This window comes from Xyrauchen texanus, chromosome 35 (genome assembly GCF_025860055.1).
Source record: "Xyrauchen texanus isolate HMW12.3.18 chromosome 35, RBS_HiC_50CHRs, whole genome shotgun sequence".
Classification (NCBI taxonomy): domain Eukaryota; kingdom Metazoa; phylum Chordata; class Actinopteri; order Cypriniformes; family Catostomidae; genus Xyrauchen; species Xyrauchen texanus.
In genome coordinates, this window is record NC_068310.1 from 10,974,814 (window position 1) to 11,001,706 (window position 26,893).

General features: G+C 37.2%; 1 protein-coding gene across 1 annotated transcript; it reads left to right on the forward strand.

The window, feature by feature from the left end:
• Positions 1 to 1,577: 1,577 nt before the first annotated feature.
• Positions 1,578 to 25,914, forward strand: LOC127628386 (glucose-6-phosphate 1-dehydrogenase-like). The gene is made up of 13 exons (XM_052105107.1): positions 1,578 to 1,602; positions 5,615 to 5,736; positions 11,361 to 11,398; positions 11,488 to 11,596; positions 11,684 to 11,901; positions 14,983 to 15,141; positions 16,069 to 16,194; positions 16,970 to 17,063; positions 17,494 to 17,680; positions 21,879 to 22,114; positions 22,372 to 22,448; positions 24,204 to 24,296; positions 24,380 to 25,914. The coding sequence occupies exons 1-13, from the start codon at positions 1,578 to 1,580 to the stop codon at positions 24,468 to 24,470; spliced, it is 1,575 nt and encodes a 524-aa protein (XP_051961067.1). The 3' UTR covers positions 24,471 to 25,914.
• The last annotated feature ends 979 nt before the right edge of the window (positions 25,915 to 26,893 follow it).

A 26,893-nucleotide genomic window follows, 5' to 3' on the forward strand; every position in this document is an offset into this window, starting at 1 on the left:
TTGTTTCCAGACATATCTTCTACAAAATGTTTCATTTAATAAATGTTTAATGGTGGAAAGTGGCAACGTCATCATGAGAAGCAGTGACCCTGCTGACATATATCAGCATTGGGTGGGTGGGCATCTTGTGCCCCGGCCATGTCGCCCATTCCTAAATCTGCCCCTGCATATAATGTACGTTTTTTTTTTTTATGTTCCTGGCATTAAATGTTGACAGAAGACACTTTTTTTAATACATTTTGAAAGTTTTGAAACCTGGACTCTCAATGAAGGGCAGAGGAGATTACTAAAACCAATGTTGTTGTAAGCTATTTCATTAGATGTATATAAAAGCTGTAGAGTTTAATTATTTTTGCAAACTCAGGTATCTTGATATTTTCATGAAGGACTGATCTCTGAATTTAACCGAACTTTGCCTGTTTAAAAACTTTGATTTATTTAAAGGAATATTCCATGTTCAGCACAAGTTAAGCTCAAATGACAGCATTTGTGGCATAATGTTGATTAGCACAAAAAAATATTTATACTTTTATTAAAAAAATACCTGCGTTCCAGTGAGACACTTACAAAGGAAGTGAATTGGGGTCAATCTGTAAAAGTTCAAATTCTCACTGTTTCAAAAGTAAAGCTACAAGACAAACAATATGCATATCAACATGATTTTAGTGTGATAACATCTCTTACTAACCTTTACTGTGTAACGTTATAGCCAATTTCTCAACTTCATTGCCATGATGATATAATGACAAAAAAGAACGGTTAAAAAGATGATTTAAACACATTTACAGCTAAATAATACTTGAGATTTAACAGAAGTATTAATGTAAGTGCTTTTAAAAAATTATAAGATTCACATTTCTGCTTTTAAACCCTAAGAAAATTGTCCCTATTCACTTCCATTGTAAATGCCTCACTGTAACCTCGCGTTTTTATTTGTATTTATTTTTTAAAGAAAAGAAGGGACGAGTCGAAATACATTTTTGTGGTTATCAGTATTATTCCACAAATGCTGCTGCTTGAGTGTAACTTGTATTGAACCCGAAATATTCCTTTAATAAATAAAATAACCGATTTCCCTTGCATTGTCTTATTTTTAATTTCTAAGTGATGTCACCTTGAATACCCAACAAGAATGAAAATCAACGCAAGGTGGCGCTAATGCATAATAATATAGAATATAATTATAATAGATCATTTGTATTTATACGTTTTTCTCGTTAACACCAATGCAAAAATAACTTTGAATCACATGGGTATTTCTCTAAACTAAAAAATGTATACGTCTATTTTTTTTTTGTCTCTAATTATAAGTTATTTATTGTTCTTTTAAATTACCTGCAATGTCATGCTGACAGATTTTTTTTCTCCCGTCCTTATCTCAATTACTGTTTCGTTAGATATTCTGCGTGTGTGCTCCTTATTGGATAGAAGAGCGTTCAGATTTATTGCAATTGCAGCTTTAAACTGTCAATCTTCGGCGTGCGTTGATTCACAAGCCCCTCCCATTTGTAATTTTATACCGCCCACTTTGCTCTTTTCTCAACCGCAGTTGCGCAGTTACGTCATACTTACCGGCGATGATGGGCACTCGAGCGAGCGCTGGTGAGTTTTGCTCTCCACCAATAAAACCACAGAATTCCGTCGTGTCATTTTAACAGGGACGAAGGAAACTGCATTAAAAATTTGTTTTTGCTGTAGTCACCCTAATCTCTCCGCTCTTCCACAACGAGCCTCTACCACTCTCTTTAAGTTTAGCCTTTAAATCCTGGCATTGTTTGCCCTGTTTGGTAGAAAGCACTAAATGTAAGTTGCGTAAAGTTTTCGTAGAGTGACTGTGAGTGTGTTGGATTGTGCAGTGCATCTGTTTTTCTCTTGTCTCTGAACACAACTAATCGGTTATTTTAGTGTTTGATATTAAATCAATGGCTGAATAGTCGAGGTGTATGAAGTGATTGTGATGCTTTGCATAAAGCCATTGAACAGAGAGAACCTGCTAGTCTAAATGTGTCCAGCAAACTGTTATTACAGTGGCAGACTGAGCCCTGTTAAATAGGAGATTGTGTTACTATCATTATAGTAAGTTCAGGCTGTGTGTTGTGGGAGGTTGTTTTGTTTACAGAGTTTAGGAAATGTTTGTGTATTTTTCCCCTGTATGCCACACAGAGAACACACTACTGTCCCTGCTCAGAGTGGTAGGACTACATTTCTCATCCCAGTGCAAAATACAGTGCATCCAGAAAGTATTCACATCGCTTCACTTTTTCCACATTTTGTTATGTTACAGCCTTATTCCAAACTGGATTAAATTAATTATTTTCCTTAAAATCCTACCACCAATAACCCATAATGACAACGTTTGAAATTTTTTCAAATTTATTAAAGATAAAAAATGAAAAACAATCACATGTACATAAGTATTCACAGCCTTTGCCATGACACTCAAAATTGAGCTCAGGTGCTTCCTGTTTCCACTGATCATCCTTGAGAGGTTTCTACTAACGTGATTGGAGTCCACCTGTGGTAAATTCAGTTGATTGGACATTATTTGGAAATGCACACACCTGTCGATATAAGTTTACATGTCTACATGCTCTATTATATATATTGTCATAGCACAAATCAAGCCATGAAGCCCAATGAATTGTCTGTAGACCTCCGAGACAGGATTGTTTAGAGGCACAGTTTTGGGGAAGGGTACAAATACATTTCTGCAGCATTGAAGGTCCCAATGAGCACAGTGGCCTCCATCATCTGTAAATGGATGTTTTGAACCACCAGGACTCTTCCTACGATCAGGGGAGAAGGGCCTTAGTCAGGGAGGTGACCAAGAACCCGATGGTCACTCTGACAGAGCTCCAGCGTTTCTCTATGGAGAGAGAAACTTCCAGAAGAACAACCATCTCTGCAGCACTCCCAATCAGGCCTGTATGGTTGAGTGGCCAGACGGAAGCCACTCCTCAGTAAAAGGCACATGACAGCCCAACTGGAGTTTGCCAAAAGGCACCTGAAGGACTCTCAGACCATGAAAAATACAGTTCTCTGCTCTGATGAAACAAAGTTTGATCTCTTTGGCCTGAATGGCAAGCGTCATGTCTGGAGGAATCCAGGCACCGCTCATCATCTGGCCAATACCATCCCTACAGTGAAGCATGGTGGTGGTAGCATCATGCTGTGGGGATGTTTTTAAGCGGCATGAACTGGGAGACTAGTCAGGATCGAGGAAAAGATGAATGCAGCAATGTACAGAGACATCCTTGATGAAAACCTGCTCCAGAGCGCTCTGGACCTCAGACTGGGGTGAAGGTTCATCTTCCAACAGGACAACGACCCTAAGCACACAGCCAAGATAACAAAGGAGTGGCTACGGGACAACTCTGTGAATGTCCTTGAGTGGCCCAGCCAGAGCCCAGACTTGAACCCGATTGAAAATCTCTGGAGAGATCTGAAAATGGCTGTGCACTGATGCTCCCCATCCAACCTGAGGTCCTGCAAAGAAGAATGGGAGAAACTGCCCAAAAATAGGTGTGCCAAGCTTGTAGCATCATACACAAAAGACTTGAGGCTGTAATTGGTGCCAAAGGTGCTTCAACAAAGTATTGAGTAAAGGCTGTGAATACTTTTTGTTTATTTTATTTTTTAATAAATTTGCAAAGATTTCAAACAAACTTCTTTCACATTGTCATTATGGGGTATTGTTTGTAGAATTTTGAGGAAAATAATGAATTTAATCAATTTTGGAATAAAGCTGTAATATAACAAAATGTGGAAAAAGTGAAGCGCTGTGAATACTTTCCGGATGCACTGTTGTTGTAGAAGATGTCTAGATGTGGTTATATTCATTTGAAGGCACTGTCAGAGCAGTCATTGACAGAAAACATACAAATGGCTCAGCATTATTAAGAAATTGGACATTTACTTTTGTAACATTAATATTTTAGGTTAAAATCAGGTCATTGACAAATAAAAAGAATGGTAAGGGTGCTCTTAGAAATTGTTTAAAACATGTCGAGTTTGTAGAAATGTGATCTTTGTGCCAATGTTGGTTTCATACATTTTTGAACAACAGCATTTTCTTTTTGAATAATTCGATTTTTCAAAAAAGTGTAAAGTGGTGTAACAAAGTAAACGGTATTAAAATACTTTTCTTTGCACCTTAAATACACATGCATATACTGTACACAAGTTGATCATAACACAACATATTTTTTAAGGTATACCCCCTTTTTTTTTTTTGTAGGGTTTCTCCATTTGATTTGAACAAAACACACCTTTTCCTAAAAAAATTCTAAATATCTGATAGATTTTTAAACCTTTGATGACATTGATTTAGTTTACAAAATGTTCGAAAATATTGCTAAGACATGTAAAACAAAAGTTATTTTTTTTTCCAAGAATTTTGGCTTTTAGTGAGACTTTCTCTTTTTTTAACTTTAAGCCCCAGAAAAAATAAAATAAAATTAAAACAAATTTGACCTCTCAACATTGAAAAATATGTTGTTGTTCAGGTGTATTGAAGTAATTATTTTTTTGTGTGTGAACTGCAGTTTGAGTAACTTGATAGATCCGGACAAAATCCGGACGCGTCATCGACCCGTCATTTATCACAGCTTTTAAAATATAAATGAATGTGTGCAGGTGTTGTCAGATCATACATTCTATTACATTTTAACACCTTTTGGCAGAGTTACACATGAAATTGCAAATATTCCATGTAGTCATTATTTTGAGGTCATAAAAATTGCATGACTATTAATTTGAGAAGAATTAGAAAAATTGTGTGAAATATCTTTAGATGAAGGATAGCATGTTATGCTTCAGGACACTACGGTCACTGCTTGACCTGTCATGTCAACCATCCCAGGGAAGAAATTTGTCCTTGTTAAATACATAAATGCAAACATTTTATGGAGTTTTTCAAGTTCCAGGTGTCATTTATGCCCAGATGTTTATCATATTGAACCTTGAGAAATCACTGAAAACATGCACTTCTAAAAAATGTTTTAGATTTGATGCAGGTGTATGTCTAGAAAATACACCGGTAGCCAAAAGTTTGGAATAATATACAGATTTTACGCTTTATGGAAAGAAATTGGAACTTATATTCTTCAAAGTGGCATTCAGCTGATCACAAAGTATAGTCAAGGCATTAATAACATGAAATATTACTATTACAATTTTTATTTTATTTTCAGAACTTCTTAAACTACTTCAAAGGTTTCTCATCAAAAAATCCTGGCCACCAGTGTATATCTATGAAACGCACACCAAAGTTGGCACAAGATCTCCCAAATCAATGTGCTTTTTGGTGAGCTTATTACATTTATTTGGGGGCAACAAGTGTGCCGACTTTGGTTTATGTTGTCATTAATAATCAACCTTGCCCTGTGTGTTGTCTGTTAATATTTATCATTTATAATGCATTTGACACCCTACTGTGTGCGAATGGGGCAACCTTGGTGGAAATGCTTTTTGAAGAACAACTGTTATGTGTGTCAACATGTGGAGTGTTTGGTTTCTGTAGAATCTTTAGAACACAAAGTGCTTTTTAATGTGACTGCTGGGGCTACAGATCTGGACCGATCTGTGTTTTAATCTTTGTCCCGGCCTTTTGCAGACAGGATGAGCACCCTTCCACTCTCTCGCTCTGAAGTGTTTGGGCAGCTGAGGAAAGAACTACATGATGATGAGGAATTTCACCAGTCCGACGCACATATCTTCATCATCATGGGTGCCTCTGTGAGTCTGTGTGTGTGTGTGTGTGTGTGTGTGTGTGTGTGTGTGTGTGTGTGTGTGTGTGTGTGTGTGTGTGTGTGTGTGTGTGTGTGTGTGTGTGTGTGCGCGCACGCGCGCGCGCATGCATGGTTATCCTCTTATTTTCATATATCTAGCTTCATTAGTTCTTAATGGACCAAAAATTACAAATAAAATGTTGTGGTTTCTATTTCCTTCAAATCCTTGTCCATGTGATGTAGGTTTATTAGTTTAGAGGTACCTTATAAAAGATTGCTAAACATTAAACCTAAAGTATGTGTACACAGTGAAGGGGAAATATATCTTCACATTCCTCTGAACAACTGACCTGATTGTGTTTTGAAGAAGGAAGTAAAACTGAAATTATGCAACCAGGGAAGGACATTATCAACACACGAGGGTTTATGCAGTATTTATCATCCAGAAAGTACACAGTGATTTGGTAATTTAGCAGTTAAGTTCACAGCCAATGAACACTTTATGGCCTTGGAAGATGATTGGTCACATTCACTGACAGAACTCTGATTGGCTGGATAAAAAGACTTATCTGGTCAGCCTCTTTACTCGCTGAGCTACCCAGGCCCACCTGTAACTTGTCACTATTTAAGTTTTCGTCATCTTTAATCTCCTTTTAGCCTTCACTAATTCATTTTCAATGGTCCTATGGTGTGAAAAATTAATTACAGTTAAGTACAAATATTCCATGCATCGTAATTTTGACTGGGTGGATATTGATACAGATTTCCCAATTCAATTCTGATTCACAAGCTTTCGATTCTGATTTAAATTAGATTGAATATAGATTCATATGGGTTTATTTCATTTATAATGTCCTTTTTACTTGCATATAAAATAAATTATCTCCAAGCTAATGCTGTTAATTGTATAGGGGACTTTTAAATGAGTACATTAGGAAATTATTAATTTGAATAATTATATATTTTCTTTTTCATCATTTTGGTCTCATTTTGGCATTTAAAAAATGAACAAATTTATTCAATCAATAAATAAGATATATTTAATATATTATTAAAATGTTTTTATTATAATATTTATAATATTATAATATAAGTTTAATGAATGTTACATATTTATTGTTAAATTGCATAATTTGTGCTATTTACATTGATTTGTTGAACACGTGCTAAAACTTTAACTAAAACCTTTAAATGAGCGAATGTTAACGAGAGAGACACGGATGGCTCATTTGTGTGATGCATGATAAGAATTACATGTTTTTTTTTTTGATCAGCAACTGATTGTAAAGAACAGAAAAGGTATTAAAAGAGAGAGTATTCAATTACAAATGGGTTGTGTGGATCTCTTCTTTGAACACATGAAAGGATCTCGCTGCTGAGCACTTCACGACTAAACTACACAATTACTGGTGAGTGAAATGTAAACATTTACCAGCCAGTTGCCAAATATATTTACTTCAGTTGCATAGCAAGAAATTTGGTTGCAAATATAAGGGATTTCCTCTCATTGTAGTGGAGGGTTGCACATTGAGTGAAAGTTCGATCTTGGCATTTAAGAATCGATATCGAGATTGTTCAAATGAAGATCGCGATTAATAGGAAAAACTATATATTTAACCACCCCTAATCGTAATTATGAAAGTGTTTAGATTTAGGACCGCATGTCACAACCCACAGGACATGTGAACTTCACAAAAGTATTTAAAGTCAACTACCCTGCTATTGGCCAGGCTTTTACACTTCTGCAAAGGCCTCATGGTAGTGCCTTTTTTTTGTTGTAAATAATATCCCTCTTCCTTTTTTTTTGACTAGCTTTTCCCCTGTTCTGCCTTATTTTGTACCATTTTTATTAGTCCAGTTTTACACAACAGCTTTGTGAAAAGAGCTTTATTACATTGTCTGCTGGCTTCCTGTTCTAATAGTTTGGGTTTTTAACTGGGAGCAGTGCTAGTAGTTGGATCATGCAATATCACATATCGTCAGCACTTTTCATTCAGCAGGTGTGGAAAGGGAGAATTGGAAGTGTTGGTGTGTGATGTTTGATATGGGTGCTGTGGAAACATGGCGAAGCTGATAGCGAGGGGTTTTCATGGTCAGGTTGGCATCTTGTTCCTGTGACAAAATCCATTTGCTCACTACATCACCTGACTAGTCTGACATCGAGTCACTTACTGTATGCTGCACTTTGGTTCCTGGTCTGTCACATAGAGTTTGTATGATTACATGCACTTTAAAAGTTGGATTTCAGTCTGACTAAAATATTTTTTCTTCTTAATTTCATGTGAACACTGTAGTCCAAATGACCGAAGTTCAGTCATGAAACTCTACATGGCGCAAGCTGATCTGTTAGCCAATCGGCTTGCTCGCATGGAATGTGGTAATTCAGTTGGCTCGCATGGTGTTAGCTGATAGCTAATCAAATTGCGTACACTCGGTTTATCTAAGATTTAAATTTGCTCTGTTTGAAAGTAATCTGGTTTCACTCCTCTCAGCTTGACTACGCAAAAACCCACTGTAGCTTGATTATAACTACACATGTAAATGAACTGTGTGATATCTGCCTTTAACACTGTGTGCTTCAGGATTTATTTAAGTTTCTAATTTCGCTAATATTCCTTGTGTCTGATATCTCATACAAAGAGGCCTCTTGTGTTCTATCACTTTCTGGTCGACCACATGAAGATATGGTTGTACTCAAAGAATAGCTCTGTCGGTTTGGAGTCAGAAGTTTATACCCAAAGTAATTCTTGTCAATTAATTTTTGTTAGTGAATAATATTTTTAATTTCTTTATTTTTATCACACAAAGCTTTTAAATGGCTTTAGAAACTTAAACATTTGGAATGCAACTTTAATGATGCTTTTTGGAGCTTGGTGATAAATGACCATCCACTTTGCATTGTTTTGAAAAAGAGTGGCCTGGAAGACTTCAATTTTATTTTTGGGTGAACTGTCCCTTTAAGTGGTGTAAAGGAAACATAGGGAAGACTACCTTCTTCAGTTTCTAACAAAAGCATATGACTTTCATCAGAACTGCTGTGTCTCAGTAACTGACAAAAGCATATGACTTTCATCAGAACTGATGTGGTCATAATTGGAACAAATACATGCAGTTTATCTGGGTATTGTGTGTTTTAGTTTGCTGGAATACCAATGCTGAAGTTTACAGGCTCTGAGGTGTGTGGATGGATTTAATCATGTCACCCTTACGGAGTGCTATCCATTATAGCAAACTGAAGTGACCAACAGATTATGTAGAATATATAGTAAATGATTAGACACCCTCATATAGCATATCAATAGATATGTTATGCTCACCATGGCATATCTCATGCTAGACAAAGAGAACATTGCTGTTTCACTGTGTACAGTATGTTTCTTGTCTCTCAGATGGGTGTGGAGTAAAACTGATGTCTTTGACCTTTGTGTCACATGGTGCAAGTGGTATTCTACAGGATTCTGCATTTAGTTTTTGCATTTGTTGTCATCTTTAGTCGGCTGTCATTGTTACATGCAGCATTGTGATTCTAAATAAAAATGGCTGTGTTTCAATACCCAAGGCTACCTAGACTGTGTTTTTGGGCATCATAGGTGTTTGAACGCATGTGTCTGCGTAGGCAGAATTGCTACTTGCTATTGCAAGTCAGAAGCAAATGGTATTTTATAATTTAAGAGGAAGGGAAATGTTCACACCAGACAGCATTTTATCTGCATTTATGTCCCTGCGAACAAGATGAATCGCCAATATTTACATGGTCCGTTATCCTATAAGAGAAACACTGTACATCCACTAAAGGTTTATTATACATACTGTATACATTATATTGTTAACTTTTAAAGGAATATTCTGGGTTCAACACAAGTTGAGCTCAATCAACAGCATTTGTGGCATTATATTGATTAACACTTAAATTAATTTTATCTCATCCTTTCTTTTGTTTAAAAATAGTTGTTTATAAATCGAGGTTATGGTGAGACACAATGAAAGTGAATGTGGGTCAATCCGTAAATGTTAAAATACTCAATGTTTTAAAAGTATAGCCACAAGACAAACAATATGCATGTCAACATGATTTTAATGATTAAATATTTTCTGTGTGAAGTTCTAGCCAATTTTACAACTTTGTTACCATGATCTCAACATACCATATACTGACTGTTACATGATGTCAACAAACCATAAACTGACTGTTAAAAAGACTATTTAAACAACTTTACAGCTCAAATAATACTTGAGTTTTAACAAGATTATAAGCTTCACATTTCTGCCTTTTTTAAACCCTCCAAAGGTTTTCCACATTCACTTCCATTGTAAATGCCTCACTGTGACCTCCAGTTTTGCTTTTTAAAGAAATGAAGGGACGAGTCAAAATACATTTTTGTGGTAATCAGTATTCTGCTGTCTGTCTGTCAGTATTATGAACTGCTGTCGATTGAGCTTAACATTTATGGAACCTGGAATATTCCTTTTAAGAGTACAAATTGCATATTGATGGATTAAAAGCTTAATCACACAGCTTTTATTTTGATAGGGTTTTTAATGATTATTTTGGTTCTGTTGTTGTATGTTATGGTTTTCTTTTTTGGTATTCATTTATTTGTCACAACTAAGTCACAGTAGCCATGATATTAAAGTCGATAAATTCCCAACAGTGTTCTCATTTTGTGTATTGCCACATTTAAGGTAGACTTGAAATATGCTGCTCTTGAACAAATGTAGTTTTTGGTTGGGCCCATGTGAATAGTTCTGTTTCATAATTTAGCATACAATGATTTTATGATAATCATCATTTTAAATCGTCTAACGTTGATCCCAGATCAGCTCTGTATGTAGTTTGTATAATGTAGCTGGTAAATGGAGAACATTGTAAACCACATTATAAAATCTTTAGCTCCAGTCCTGGATTCTAATTTGTCAGCTGTGTCTAAATACACAATATAGTACAAAATATGACACAAAATGCCTGTTCACCAGCTGCAGTGTGTATATCAATCTGCAGCATGCACGGAGGCCTTTAGACGATAAAGTCCCTGATATGTAAACCAAGGTAGAGGTAGGATGGCACTTAACTTACTAAAAAAAAAAGAACATTCTTATATCTGCTTAAAGCTAAAGTTTTTACTTTTGTCTGTGTTAAAATACTTTAACTTATCCCAGTTTATGCAGAGACAACCAAGTAAGCCATTTCTAGTTTAATTTTCTCATTGTAAACACTGTGTCTCTGTGGTGCTATAAAAATTCCCTTTGTTTAGAGCGACCCGTTCATACCAACACGAAAACATTGACTCGTCCAATGGCATGAGTTGGGGTGGAGCTATCTGTTTGTTTGATGAGCAGCAGAGCAGATGGGGGGTGTATTCAGAAAACAAAAGTTTTTAATTTTTAAAAAACAAAATTTGCAATTCCAGTCGGTGGTGCTAGTGGAGAAGAAACTGTATACCTCCGCTTTAATATTTTCATTGTGTAGTAACCATTGTATAAAAGCAACAAGGTAGTCAAGGCTGTGCTATATTGTGGATCTAGAACATTTCTACTGCCAAACAACACCCTTTAACTGACTATATTGACACTTTAATCATGGCCTTTCATAATTTATTGCTTTAAATGTAATAAATGTTGCTCTCTTCATAGGGGGATTTGGCCAAAAAGAAAATCTACCCAACGTTATGGTGAGTACTCTGAAATGATATGCTTTTATTTTGAAATGTTAAGGCCTCTGTCTGCTAGCATTGCATATTACTCTTTCTCTGTCTGGAAGGTGGTTGTTCCGAGATGGTCTTCTCCCCGAAGAGACCTATTTCGTCGGCTTTGCTCGTTCTGACCTGACTGTGGATTCCATTCGCTTGGCCTGCATGCCTTACATGAAGGTCACCATTATCAGAGATTCTCCATATCCGTTCTTGTCCATATGCAGCATGTGTGTGTTTAAATGCACCCTACTTTCACCCCTTTAGGTGGTTGACTCTGAAACAGAGCATCTCTCTGCGTTCTTCAGTCGGAACTCATACATCAGTGGGAAGTATGTGGACGAATCCTCTTTCGCTAACCTGAATGCCCACCTGCAGTCCCTGCCGGGCGGAGCTGAAACCAACCGCCTCTTCTACCTGGCCCTGCCACCTAGCGTCTACCATGATGTGACCAAGAACATCAAACATCACTGCATGAGCACAAAGTGAGGAGCAGCCACATTATTTGGGCCAATTAATTTGACATGGGGGTGGACTCTTTTGGCCTAGGCCAGTATGCAACCACCTAAAACACCCAAGTAACCCTACATAAAAACCAATCAACTGTCCAGCAATGCCCTGACAACCATTTAGAACACCTTTGCAACTACATAGCAAACCCCTAGGGACCACTTAAAACACTTTAGCAACTTTAGATATCCATACGTAGATACCTCATTTGGCTGATTCGGATCATCCTCACTGCTATCTTGGAACGGTCAACAAGGAGATATTTTTTAATATAAGTCAGGGAAGGAGATGCTTTATAAGGCTGCAGAGTTTGGAAACTGTTCATCATATATTAAATTATCTGCCTGGGTGCTAGTTTTCAATATGTTTGCAATGATATATTCATCTTTAGAGAAAATCACTGTTTTAGAATTCAAAGGATTGTTTAATCAAATAGGGTTTATTTATAGTGCGAACTATTTTAAAACTAAAAGTGTGAAAGTGTTTTCATACTGAATACTGCACTGTCATATTTGTTATCTGCATTACTAGCTGTTATTTTATAAATATATACTAGATGTAAATTATAGAGTAAAAATTGCACTTCAAATATTTATTATCTCCATTTAACTAATGTTTAGATAAACATTATTATTGAAAAAACAAAAAGTGGAAAAAAAACTAATTGTCCGCAGGCAGCGGTCAGTCATTTTGACGGTTATCAGTACAAGTTTGAGAACTAGAACTGTTAAAAATCACTTACAGCACCTTTTAATAATTTAGTTTAAGAACCCAGGTTAAGGTTTATAACAGATATGAATAGAACTTACTATGTGAATGATTGCTACTATATAATAGATATAGATTATGACATATCCATCTGGCTGTTTATAATCACTAGTCCCACTGCTTTTATTAGAAGCTTCAAGCATCATGCAGTGCTCTGATGATCAACATCATTTATAAGAGTGTTTTACCAATACTGTTTAATTAGACATGTTTTAATCATCTACAATATTGTCAGATGTTTTTCGCAAATCAAATCTTGTGAAAATTGGCTGTGAAAATGCGTCTGTAACAGTCTGGATTCTTTTCGTTTACTTTCATGTGTTCACAAACGGCTCTTGACCGTTCCGATATGGTGGAAGTGCCATTGTATTGCGATTTATATAGCTTTACTAATGCGGCATCTACATATGGATATCTATGCTAGCAATGTCCTAGCAACCGCCCACATACACAGTAGCATGCACTGTACCATATACAATAGCGTGAAATTTGTCAGGCCATTTCCAACATCATGATGGCAAGATTTGCTGAGGCAAACACTGCTCACATTTTCCTCCAAAAATTTACAATCTAGTTACAGTGAGGGGAAAAAAGTATTTGATCCCCTGCTTATATTGTACATTTTCCCACTGACAAACAAATGATCAGTCTATCATTATAATGATAGGTTAATTTGAACAATGAGAGACAGAATAACAACAAAACAATTCAGCAAAACACATGTCAAAAATTTTATAAATTGAATCGCATTTCAATGAGGGAAATAAGTATTCGACCCCTCTGCAAAACATGACTTAGTACTTGGTGGCAAAACCCTTGTTGGCAATCACAGAGGTCAGATGTTTCTTGTAGTTGGCCACCAGGTTTGCACACATCTCAGGAGGGATTTTGTCCCACTCCTCTTTGCAGATCTTCTCCAAGTCATTAAGGTTTCGAGGATGACGTTTGGCAACTCGAACCTTCAGCTCCCTCCACAGATTTTCTATGGGATTAAGGTCTAGAGACTGGCTAGGCCACTCCAGGACCTGTGCTTCTTCTTGAGCCACTCCTTTGTTGCCTTGTCCATGTGTTTTGGGTCATTGTCATGCTGGAATACCCATCCACGACCCATTTTCAATGACCTGGCTGAGGGAAGGAGGTTCTCACCCAAGATTTGATGGTACATGGCCCCGTCCATCGTCCCTTTGATGCGGTGAAGTTGTCCTGTCCCCTTAGCAAAAAAAACACCCCAAAGCATAATGTTTCCACCTCCATGTTTGACGGTGGGGATGGTTTTCTTGGGGTCATAGGCAGCATTCCTCCTCCTCCAAACACGGCGAGTTGAGTTGATGCCAAAGAGCTCGATTTTGGTCTCATCTTTCACCCAGTACACCTATGAATCATTCAGATGTTCATTGGCAAACTTCAGACGGGCCTGTGCGTGTGCTTTCTTGAGCAGGGGGACATTGCGGGCGCTGCAGGATTTCAGTCCTTCACAGCGTAGGGTGTTACCTATTGTTTTCTTGGTGACTATGGTCCCAGCTGCCTTGAGATCATTGACAAGATCCTCCTGTGTAGTTCTGGGCTGATTCCACACCATTCTCATGATCATTGCAACTCCACGTGGTGAGATCTTGCATGGACCCCCAGACCAAGGGAGATTGACAGTTCTTTTGTGTTTCTTCCATTTGCGAATAATCGCACCAACTGTTGTCACCTTCTCACCAAGCTGCTTGGCGATGGTCTTGTAGCCCATTCCAGCCTTGTGTAGATCTACAATCTTGTCCCTGACATCCTTGGACAGCTCTTTGGTCTTGGCCATGGTGGAGAGTTTGGAATCTGATTGATTGCTTCTGTGAACAGGTGTCTTTTATACAGGTAACAAGCTGCGATTAGGAGCACTCTCTTTAAGAGTGTGCTCCTAATCTCAGCTCGCTACCTGTATAAGAGACACCTGGGTGCCAGAAATCTCTGATTGAGAGGGGGTCGAATACTTATTTCCAATTTATAAAATGTACAATTCCATTTATAAAATTTTTCAAATGCATTTTTCTGGATTTTTTTTGTTATTCTGTCTCTCACTGTTCAAATTAACATACCATTAAAATTATAGACTGGTCATTTCTTTGTCGGTGGGCAAACGTACAAAATCAGCAGGGGATCAAATACTTTTTTCTCTCACTGTATAATCTATGATATAATCTAACTATGTAGTTTCTAAACTAATATATAAGCCAAATATCTGTATATTTTGCTTTGTCCCAGTTGAGGCTTTTTTAAAATGCATCATCTATTTGTTTGATTGGAAGAGGCTGGAACAGGATAATCGTGGAGAAGCCATTTGGACATGACCTGCAGAGTTCAGAGGAGTTATCCAATCACCTCTCTGCTCTCTTCACTGAAGACCAGATTTACCGCATAGATCATTACCTAGGCAAAGAGATGGTCCAAAACCTTATGGTTCTCAGGTATGGTTCTTTCCCTCCCTCCCCTCTCCCCTCTCTCTGTCTCTCTCTTTTTATCATTCTTTTAATCCTTCTTTAAAGGTGGGGTATGTGATTTGCAAAACGGCCGGCAGATTTTGAAAATACACAACTCTAAGGTCCTACCTTCTCTCCTCCAACGCTGGCCCTGACTCCACCCATTCGAAAAACATGGACGCGCAATCATGCACGAGCGAAAACTCAGATGCGCAGTGTTCTAGCAGTGTTCTAGACTCACTAGTCAAACGGTGCATTCACCTGTCAGACAATTTTTCAGAGCAAATTGTTGACACAGCAGGAGGAGGGGGTCGCATACCACTCTTGAAAGGTGTAGAGCTGATTTATCTCATAACTGTAAAAAAAAAAAAAAGAACATAGCCAGCCCTGGCGTCTGTACAGCGGTCTTCTATTCAAAACAGGATTCATAGAAATGTGGAACAACCCCACTAGCACTATAAAAGCTCTATTCTCCATACATAAATACAATCGCTTCCTGTTACTGGGTCACGAGCTTTGAGTATGCGCACGAACGGGACACGCGCGCCAGGGTGGTGGGGGGAGGGGGGCATGGTACGACCGTTTGATTGACACATTTTCTGTCCAATGATTCTAGATGGTCTTGAAATGATTGGCTGGAGTTTTTCGAGTCCTGCCCGTTCCACAGATGATTAAATTGCTTAATTTTCATTTCAGTGCTTCTAATTTACAGCCAGTAAGTGGGTTAGGAATAGGATTTCAAGTTATTTTGAAAAAATGGTCAAAAAAGAAAATCACATACCCCACCTTTAACTCCTGCTTTTCACTGGCTGTCAAACACAGTTGTCATATGTGCGTAATTAAGGTTTAAACACCATCGGGAATCTTTTGCTGCTCATATGTGCTCTATTAGTCACCGGATTACATCATCTACAGGTTTGGAAACCGAATATTTGGGCCCATATGGAACCGGGACAGTGTGGCCTGTGTGGTTCTGACCTTCAAAGAGCCGTTTGGTACCCAGGGCCGGGGTGGATATTTTGATGACTTTGGGATCATTCGGTTAGTGCAAGTTTTTAAGACTTTTAGGTGTTATGTTCTGTAAGTGGAAAATAATGTATTGCCTGTTACACCTACAGTACACATCCTGATCTCATACACCTTAAAAATGCTTCCATGTCTCTGAAAAAAGAGAGAAAATACATCGGGGTAAACTATTAAAAATATAGGAAAACAAGTTATTGGATATTGACATTTTTATAAACATGGCAAACATATTACATAAAATTAAGAAATATTTAGGATTCTCTACTATTTCTAGGTTACTAATCAAGAGTCAACAAATTTGTGACATTGACCACAGTAAAGGGATAGTTCACCCAAAAATGTTAATTCTCTCATCGTTTACTCACCCTCATGAAATCCAAGGTGTGTACGACTTTCTGTCTTCAGCAGAACACAAATTAAGATTTTTAGAAGAATATTTCAGCTCTGCAGGTCCATACAATGCTAAAAGTTCATAAATCAGCATTAAAGTAATCCATAAGACTCCAGTGGAAAAATCCATATCTTCAGAAGAGATGAGATGCTGTGGGTGAGAAACAGATCAATATTTAAGTCCTTTTTTATTATAAATCTACACTTTTTCTTTTCCCTTTTTACATTATGCCACAAATGCTTAACGTGTATCGAACCCAGAATATTTCTTAATGTTGCTGTATGAGGTGCAGTTTCCCAGCAAAGGCTGAATGGATTTTAATATTACAAGCTAACATGATTTGTAAATGAATTAATTCCTTTATTATCTCTGTCATCTCTCTTCTGCCTCTGTCTTCAGTGATGTGATGCAAAACCACCTGCTGCAGATGCTGTCTCTGGTTGCCATGGAGAAGCCTGCTTCCACCAGCTCTGATGATGTTAGAGATGAGAAGGTAACGAGCCAGTTGGCCAATATCTGTGTTCACTCGTCTCTTGCAGCATTCATCTGCCACTTATCTATATGATCCTGAAATAAGCCTGGATGATCAAGTATCAAATATATCCAACCATCGCCGCTGTCTTTCAGTTAACAATTCACATAAATGGTCAGTGGTTTGTTACAAGCATAGAATGAGATGTTGGCTTCAGGGTTATGTTTTAGGATTGTGTAAAGCTTTGTGCTATATACATGCCTATGTTTGGAGTGTACTGCTTTGTAAATTGTATACTGTATTCTGTGCAGTGTGCTCTGTTTGTCTACTGCTCATTTTGTCAGATGTAGTTGGTCACCTAGGTTATTATTTGCATATGTAAAATTTGCACAGTATCCATACTTCAGAGCATTCTCCTGTTTTGTAATGATCTCTATTTACCTCTCGTCAGGTGAAGGTGTTGAAGTGCATTGAGCCGGTCTCTCTCTCAGATGTGGTGTTGGGTCAGTATATGGGAGATCCAGAAGGAGAGGATGATGCTAAACTGGGTTACCTAGATGACTCAACTGTCCCTAAAGGCTCCACTCAGGCCACGTTTGCCACAGCGGTGCTTTATGTAAAGAATGAACGCTGGGATGGTAAGTGATTGTACTTAAAGCCGATGTTTTATGTTAAAATGATTTCACCCATCTTGGCTTAACATGCAGAGTCAACTACAAGGAATCCATTTGTAAGTTGATTGCATGACAAAAGCAACACTGTGAAACTGTTGCGCTATCAAAATATTCTTCTGTTTGTTTGAGCAGCCTGACTATCTGACACAGTATTATTGGCTCAACCAAATCTGCGAGTTTGGTAGAACAGGACTAACCAACTTTTTCCTGAACATTGAAGTGTTCCACAATTCAAAATGGATGCCTCTTTTCATTTTCCAGGTTCCAGTGTTTTCACTCGCATAGGCATATGCTCTTAGCGGATAATGTGATGTTTAGAATATTGCATTTGTAAAAATCATCATAAAAGCATATGGCTCCGCAGTGGTGACCCAGTACTTTATAGTAACGATGACCGTTTTTTGACAGTGGCTCGCCTGAGTGTGTAGATGACACGAATCGATGGTCCAAGGTTAGTTACGTTGATAACTACTTTGAGTTCTTATGACTGTCAACAACTGTACAAGTTGAGCCTGAAATAAATTTTTACTCCAACTGATATGTAAATGGTTGTTGTTCATTGTCTGGATCATGCTTTGGTAGTGTTTATATTGTATCTCGAGACCAGAAACAGAAAACGGGCAATTAAGAATCATCATGGTGCTGCCCAGAAGGATCTTTAGCTGAGAAGGACCTGGCTGCCGCCTGCAGAATGGGGCAGGCTACATGTGTCGCTTTGCCCATAACTTACTCTCATTGGTGCGGTGATCTTTCAGACATATCTGAAAGGAAATGTGGTCGTAGTTGATATGTTAACAGTTTGAGAGTAAAACAATACTTAAACACTTATATTTTTTATTTCACATCTATAGTTATATTAGTTAATTAACATTTATTATTATTCATTTAATTCATAATTCATTTCATATTATAATGAAGGCTTTGTGAAATTGCACAACTTAAGGTTTACAGATTTGAATGGCAGGCACATCATCAATTAATTTGTTCATCAGTTCATGCCACTCAGTCCCACTTAATTTGTTTGAAATGACATGGTTCAACACAATGTCATATTATAAGTCATATCACTAATCAAAATTGTCTGGCTAAACTATTTGAACACCAACTACATCTGCATGATTATTACAGTTAAATCACCATAGTAGGAATGGTAATTTTGCATTCGTGTTTTTGTAAGACGACTACTGCTCACTGAAACAAAAACATGCTACTCAGTCCTAACTACATTTCTTTGCAATGACCTGTGAGGCCCAATACAATTTCATATCACTAACGAGCCACAGTACTTTAAAATTATCTCGATAAACTATTTTAACACCCACTACTTCCACATTTCGTATCATGTAACACCAATGAAAGATGACATGAATAAGTTATGGGTGGAGCAACACATGTAGCCTTGTCCAATGTGTTACCCCGCCCCGTTCTGCAAGCTGCAGCCAGGTATACTTGCTTTCTTTGACCAATGGCAGGTTTGCAATTCTGTTTGGTGGCAGTAGTTACACAGAAATTACACACTTCAGCTTGCGAAAGCATTTTTTGCTTTGAATATATTAAGTATATTCCTGGAAAAGTCAGGGAATCAAAAATAAAATATAGGGATTTCCCGGCCTGGAAAAGTAATGGAAATGAATTAAATCATATAAATAATAGACATTTAAATATACACTCACCTAAAGGATTATTAATTTCTCATTAATGCAATTATCTAATCAACCAATCACATGGCAGTTGCTTCAATGCATTTAGGGGTGTGGTCCTGGTCAAGACAATCTCCTGAACTCCAAACTGAATGTCAGAATGGGAAAGAAAGGTGATTTAAGCAATTTTGAGCGTGGCATGGTTGTTGGTGCCAGACAGGCCGGTCTGAGTATTTCACAATCTGCTCAGTTACTGGGATTTTCACACACAACCATTTCTAGGGTTTACAAAGAATGGTGTGAAAAGGGAAAAACATCCAGTATGCGGCAGTCCTGTGGGCGAAAATGCCTTGTTAATGCTAGAGGTCAGAGGAGAATGGGCCGACTGATTCAAGCTGATAGAAGAGCAACTTTGCCTGAAATAACCACTCGTTACAACCGAGGTATGTAGCAAAGCATTTGTGAAGCCACAACACGCACAACCTTGAGTCAGATGGGCTACAACAGCAGAAGACCCCACCGGGTACCACTCATCTCCACTACAAATAGGAAAAAGAGGCTACGATTTGCAAGAGCTCACCAAAATTGGACAGTTGAAGACTGGAAAAATGTTGCCTGGTCTGATGAGTCTCGATTTCTGTTGAGACATTCAGATGGTAGAGTCAGAATTTGGCGTAAACAGAATGAGAACATGGATCCATCATGCCTTTTTACCACTGTGCAGGCTGGTGGTGGTGGTGTAATGGTGTGGGGCATGTTTTCTTTGCACACTTTAGGCCCCTTAGTGCCAATTGGGCATCGTTTAAATGCCACGGCCTACCTGAGCATTGTTTCTGACCATGTCCATCCCTTTATGGCCACCATGTACCCATCCTCTGATGGCTACTTCCAGCAGGATAATGCACCATGTCACAAAGCTCGAATCATTTCAAATTGGTTTCTTGAACATGACAATGAGTTCACTGTACTCAAGTGACCCCCACAGTCACCAGATCTCAACCCAATAGAGCATCTTTGTGATGTGGTGGAACGGGAGCTTCGTGCCCTGGATGTGCATCCCACAAATCTCCATCAACTGCAAGATGCTATCCTATCAATATGGGCAACATTTCTAAAGAATGCTTTCAGCACCTTGTTGAATCAATGCCACGTAGAATTAAGGCAGTTCTGAAGGCGAAAGGGGGTCAAACACAGTATCAGTATGGTGTTCCTAATAATCCTTTAGGTGAGTGTATATACATACATACATACATACATACACACTGCCATTTCAAAAGTTTAGGGTCACTTGACTGAAACGTTTCTCATGATCTTAAAAATCTTTTGATCTGAAGGCGAATGCTTAAATGTTTGAAATTCATTTTGTATAATTTTGCCACCATATTTATTTCATTACAAAACTAAAATGATTTTTAATTGATGACTTGGACCAAATAATAAAGAAAAGCAGCCAAAAAGCATCCTGGGGTGATACCTCAAGAAGTTGGTTGGAGTACATGTCTTTTTAAATTCTAGGCAAAGGGTGACTACTTTGAAGATGCTAAAATATAACACAGTTTTTATTTATTTTGGATTTTGTTTAGTCACAACATAATTCCCATAGTTCTATTTATGTTATTCCGTAGTTTTGATGATTTTAATATTATTCTAAAATGTAAAAAAAAAAATCTATATATCATCAAGAATGAGTAAGTGTTTCAAAACTTTTGACCAGAAGTATTTTTTTTAACTGGGCTCTAAAATATTTTAGTTCGCTATATTGCACTTTGTTTATAATTTCTATAAAATACAAATTTTTAATCCACATTCGGAAATGCAAATTATTAGAAAAGTCATGGAAAATAATTATTCGAATGTGGGAACCCAGGAATATATTAACTGCCATAAGGTGGCTCAAATTCCTGAAATATTTCATACTGAATGGTTTGATAAGCATTTTTAAATTAAAACAGCTGAAGTCTAGATTGTGACACCAGATTTTAAGTGTTTGCATGTTTATTATACAATACATGAACACTATGTGGCTTATAACATATTTGTACATTATACTGTATGTTTGTGTGTGCAAAGCTCAAAGTATTATCCCAATAGAACGGATGCAATATTTAGCAAATATTTACAGTCCTGGCCAAAGACCTTAAACCTTGCTGAAACAGTAAAGTGTTGCAATTTCTGGAATATTAGGAGCAACCGTTGTTGTTTTAATAGTTTACCTGTTAATGTAACAATGTAATCAGGTGTACTAAACTACTTTGTGCTTTGTCAAGCATATTAATCAGTATGCAAATATTACACTGACATCATTGAGGAGCGTTCTAATGTAAGTCAAGAGAGATATTCAGACTGTAATCTTTGAGGGTCTATGTTGAGTAGCTTGTCCTGATTTAATTGCCAAAAATTGTGGCAAAGAATGTTTGAGGAACAAGAGAAAAACAGTCATTGGGGTTTGAAATATCATGAGGGTGAGTCAGACAAAGCCAGTTTGACTCCTTATCTAAGTTTGTCTCTCTCTCTCTGTCCAGGCGTTCCCTTCATCCTCCGGTGTGGGAAGGCTCTGAATGAGAGGAAGGCGGAGGTGCGGTTGCAGTTCACTGATGTTCCTGGAGACATTTTTAACACTCAATGCAGACGGAACGAGCTGGTGGTGCGTGTGCAGCCTAATGAGGCCATCTATGCCAAGATGATGAGCAAAAAGCCTGGGGTCTATTTCAGCCCTGAAGAGACAGAGCTGGATCTAACCTACCACAGCAGATACAGGGTGACACATATCATAGATTTCACACAGTCTCAAAACAATTATAAGACCAGTTTTTAAATGATTTTGAAGTACTTTTTATGGCATGGACTGCCACGATGATGATATCCAAATCGAAATTGGAAAAAAGAAGGTTTTTGATGTTGCTTGCCAACCACCTACAAAACACTAGATAGTGGCAGCAAGTGTGGGCAAGACTCACTCCCACATTCTTCAGAAAATGTCAAAATCTTGTTAAATCTCTGTTGTCCTATACTTAGGATGTTAAGCTGCCGGATGCCTATGAACGCCTGATTTTGGACGTTTTTTGTGGCAGTCAGATGCATTTTGTACGCAGGTGAGTTTACCACTCTGATGTATCGCTTTTGATATGATTGGTACAGTGGCACAATACTGCCAAATACTTTATCGGTTTTTTTTGCTCAATCATGTCATAATAACGAGAAATTAATTTATTTATTACATCTTTTGTCGTCATAAAAATGACATCATCTGCCATTTTTTGCAAGATGTTTTGATTATCTGACAATTAATTTACAATTAAAATATATAATTGTAATTAACTACTACATATCACTTTTCATGTCCCTGCCCACCTGTGCTTATACTAGAGTGTCGGCTACTCATCTGTAAATGAAACCTATGTATACAAATATTTTTTTATTTTTTTATTTTTAAAGTCAGCATGGATTTTTTTCTGGAATGATTGACATTTTTTTGTCACTTAAAGGGAACAGTTCTCCCAAAAATGTAAATTCTCTCATGATTTACTCACCCTATTGGCATCCCAGATGTGTAAGACTTACTTTCTTCTGCAGAACACAAATGAAGATTTTTAGTTGAATATTTCAGCTCTGTAGGTCCATACAATGCAAGTGATAGATGCCAAAATGTTTAAACTCAAATCTACATAAGGGCAACAAAAAAGTAATCCATATGACTCCAGTGGTTAAATCAATGTCTTCTGAAGCGATATGATGCGTGTAAGTGAGAAACAGAACAGTATTTAAGTATTTTTTAACTATATATACTCTTCCCTGCTCAGTCAATCTCCACTTCAGTTCCACATTCTTCTTTTGTTTTTGGTGATTTCGTGCATATACATACACATATATACACACACACACACACACACACACACACACACACACACACACACACACACACGCAGTCACTACTGGGCAGGTAGGAGAATTTATGATAACAAAATTACTTAAAATGTTATCTGTTTCTCACCCACACCTGTCAAATTACTTGTGAATTCATAAATTAAACCACTGGAATCATTTAGACTACTTTTATGATGCCTTTATGTGGATTTTGGAGCTTCAAAATGTTGGCACCCATTCATTAGTATTGTTCAGACCTACAGAGCTGAAATATTCTAAAAAACATTCATTTGTGTTGTGCAGAAGAAAGAAACTCATACACATCGGGGATGGCTTAAGGGTAAGTGAATAATGAGAGAATTTTCATTTTTGGGTGAATTATTCCTTTAATAATGTGTGCAATGAATAAACTTTCAAAGCTGTTGAAGTAAAGCTACTGTACATCAATAATTTGATGCATTTGCTAAATCTAAATGAACTTGCGTACTCAAATATTTTTGCTTATTTTTAAGACTTATTTTAATTTATAAAAGATTACTCAATTGAATTTGATTTCATTTTGTTATAAAAATGTAAATGCGTAAATCTTAATTTTGAATGTTTTGAGAATTCCAGCCCAACAACCAATTCACAAAATCCAAATTTACTGTTCATGTTTTGTGTTATTGTTTACTTAAACATTATAAAATGTATTTTTGAGAATTAAGATAAATTAGATAAAACAAGTGCAAAAAGTGGTGAATTGCCATAGGAACTGTCAGTTTTTAAATGTAAAGAACTTGTGAGAACTTTAACTTTGTTATTATAATGATATAATTATCTTTTTGTTATGAGAAAATGACAATTTTATGACATAATTTTGTGAAAAAATAAGTATGTGGTAGCATTGTGCCAACGTAGATTGGCACATCAGCATGAATCAAGTATGTTATAAAAAAGAAATTATGGAAGCACCATTGCTGAAATTGACTTGTTTTATAAAGCGATGAGTTGAGGGAAGCCTGGAGAATCTTCACTCCTCTTCTTCATCAGATAGAGAAGGAGAAGACACCTCCAATCCAATACAAATATGGAAGGTAAGACAAGTTTATTTTTACAAAGCATTTTCCCAAGAAGTCTGGTGTAGCATATCTGATGCCGTGTTTGGATTTCTCTGCAGCCGTGGTCCTCTAGAGGCAGATGAGTTGGTGCAGAGGGTAGGTTTCCGGTATGAGGGAACATACAAATGGGTGAACCCACACAAACTGTGAAAGATAAGATGAAGCCTGTAAACAAACAAAAAAAACAACAACCTCTGATCAGTTTGAGTGCCTGAAATAAGAGGGAGAATAACAAGGCTAACACACTTAAAAATGTATTTGAAGATGCACTCTTGTGTGTGCACTGCTTTTAAAACTGGACCAAGAATCTAAATAAGCAAACACAACTAGTTTATTATTTTTACATTATGCTTTAAGATGCACATTAGAGTTATAACCAGCTCATTGTGATGCATAATTCTTTATAGGATATTATCTGATTTATTCACTGTAGATGTCATTAAGCTGAACAACATTCATATTTTGTGATCATTGAGCTAAACAACATTCTGATGTAAAGAGACTTTATTCGGTGCTGTCATTCCCGGTGTTTAATTTGTATTCTTACATCCTTAAGAACAACGCTTTGGTGGTGCATTCCAATTTCCACAAGTCTTAAACTGTGTGTGCTGATCTTTTATCATTTCCAATGTAAACAAGTTTATAATGAATATGTCATTATTATTACAACACTTTAAAGGTTAAATATGGCAGCATGAACCATTGATTCCATTGTTGCAGATAAAAAACATTTATTAGATCAATGAAATACTATGTCTTAATTTGTCCATTGTTAGGCCGAATGAACATTTATTAAAGCAGATACATGCATTACATGCTACATCCCTCAGTACATTCTTTTAACATTGAACATCTAAACCCATCTATTATACTGTTAAAGATTATAATGTTAAACATAGATCAAAAAGTCAGCCTAACTCGGACCTGGTTTCTTTCTGCTTATTGGTTTTGACAAGTGCTTTTTTCTCTTTTTTTTTTTTTTTTTTGGTCTTTAGTTTACCTGTGTAATGAGGATATGTTTGATCAGTGTCTCTAAATGAAGGTTCTGGCATCACTTAATTTAACATTCTGTCAGGGTGCCTTAAAGTGATGTATTTATCAGCAGATGGGGAAACTGCTGGTTTGGCTGTTGAAATTGTATTGTATTTTTTTTAGCTTTGGTTTCTGGTTATTGAAATTATTATTATTTATGCATCTTTGAGTTATTTAATTTTTTCTGAAAAAGTTATGCCCAGTGTTTTCTATTTTATTGTATTAAATAACATTTGCTTTATAGTAAAAGTGGTTAAGATGCCTCAAATGTGTGTCATTGCTTGTAGCTGTCTGGTCCTTTCAGTTGTTTCACTTGTTTTCTCCTCTTATATTTGACCTCTTTTGATAAAGCCATTATTGAAATAATGTATTAATTGTATGTATATTTAGTTGTTAGAAGTTGGTGTTAAGGAGCGTTGTGAGTGACCAGGCTGTAAAATAAATAAATAAAATGGCAAATAACTCAAATGAATGATGCATACCATGCCCTTTATGTCATTTAAAATCGATTTTAATCTATTTTTATAATAAGTTTTGTGTGTGCGTGCACAGTATCTCACAAAAGTGAGTACACCCCTCACATTTTTGTAAATATTTGTTTATATCTCTTTTCATGTGACAACGCTGAAGAAATGACACTTTGCTACAATGTAAAGTAGTGAGTGTACAGCTTGTATAACAGTGTAAATTTGCTGTCCCCTCAAAATAACTTAACACACAGCCATTAATGTCTAAACCTCTGGCAACAAAAGTGAGTACACCCCTAAGTGAAAATGTCCAAATTGGGCACAATTAGCCATTTTCCCTCCCCTGTGTCATGTGATTCATTAGTGTTACAAGGTCTCAGGTGTGAATGGGGAGCAGGTGTGTTAAATTTGGTGTCATCGCTCTCACACTCCCTCATACTGGTCACTGGAAGTTCAACATGGCACCTCATGGCAAAGAACTCTCTGAGGATCTGAAAAAAAGAATTGTTGCTCTACATAAAGATGGCCTAGGCTATAAGAAGATTGCAAAGACCCTGACACTGATCTGCAGCACGGTGGCCAAGACCATACAGCGGTTTAACAGGACAGGTTCCACTCAGAACAGGCCTCGCCATAGCCGATCAAAGAAGTTGAGTGCACGTGCTCAGCGTCATATGTGCTACCAGCATTGCTGCAGAGGTTGAAGGGGTGGGGGGGGTCAGCCTGTCAGTGCTCAGACCATACGCCGCACACTACATCAAATTGGTCTGCATGGCTGTCGTCACAGAAGGAAGCCTCGTCTAAAGATGATGCACAAGAAAGCCCGCAAACAGCTTGCTGAAGACAAGCGGACTAAGGACATGGATTACTGGAACCATGTCCTGTGGTCTGATGAGACAAAGATAAACTTATTTGGTTCAGATGGTGTCAAGCATATGTGGCGGAAACCAGGTGAGGAGTACAAAGACAAGTGTGTCTTGCCTACTGCATGAGTGCTGCCGGCACTGGGGAGCTACAATTCATTGTGGGAACCATGAATGCCAACATGTACTGTGACGTACTGTAGCAGAGCAT

Excerpts from the sequence above, each read along its gene's own strand:
- LOC127628386 (XM_052105107.1), top strand. The coding sequence starts at position 1,578 with ATGATGGGCACTCGAGCGAGCGCTG. Across the intron at positions 11,399-11,487 it reads AAAATCTACCCAACGTTATG|GTGGTTGTTCCGAGATGGTC; the intron begins GTGAGTACTCTG and ends TCTGTCTGGAAG. Across the intron at positions 22,449-24,203 it reads CAGATGCATTTTGTACGCAG|CGATGAGTTGAGGGAAGCCT; the intron begins GTGAGTTTACCA and ends TGTTTTATAAAG.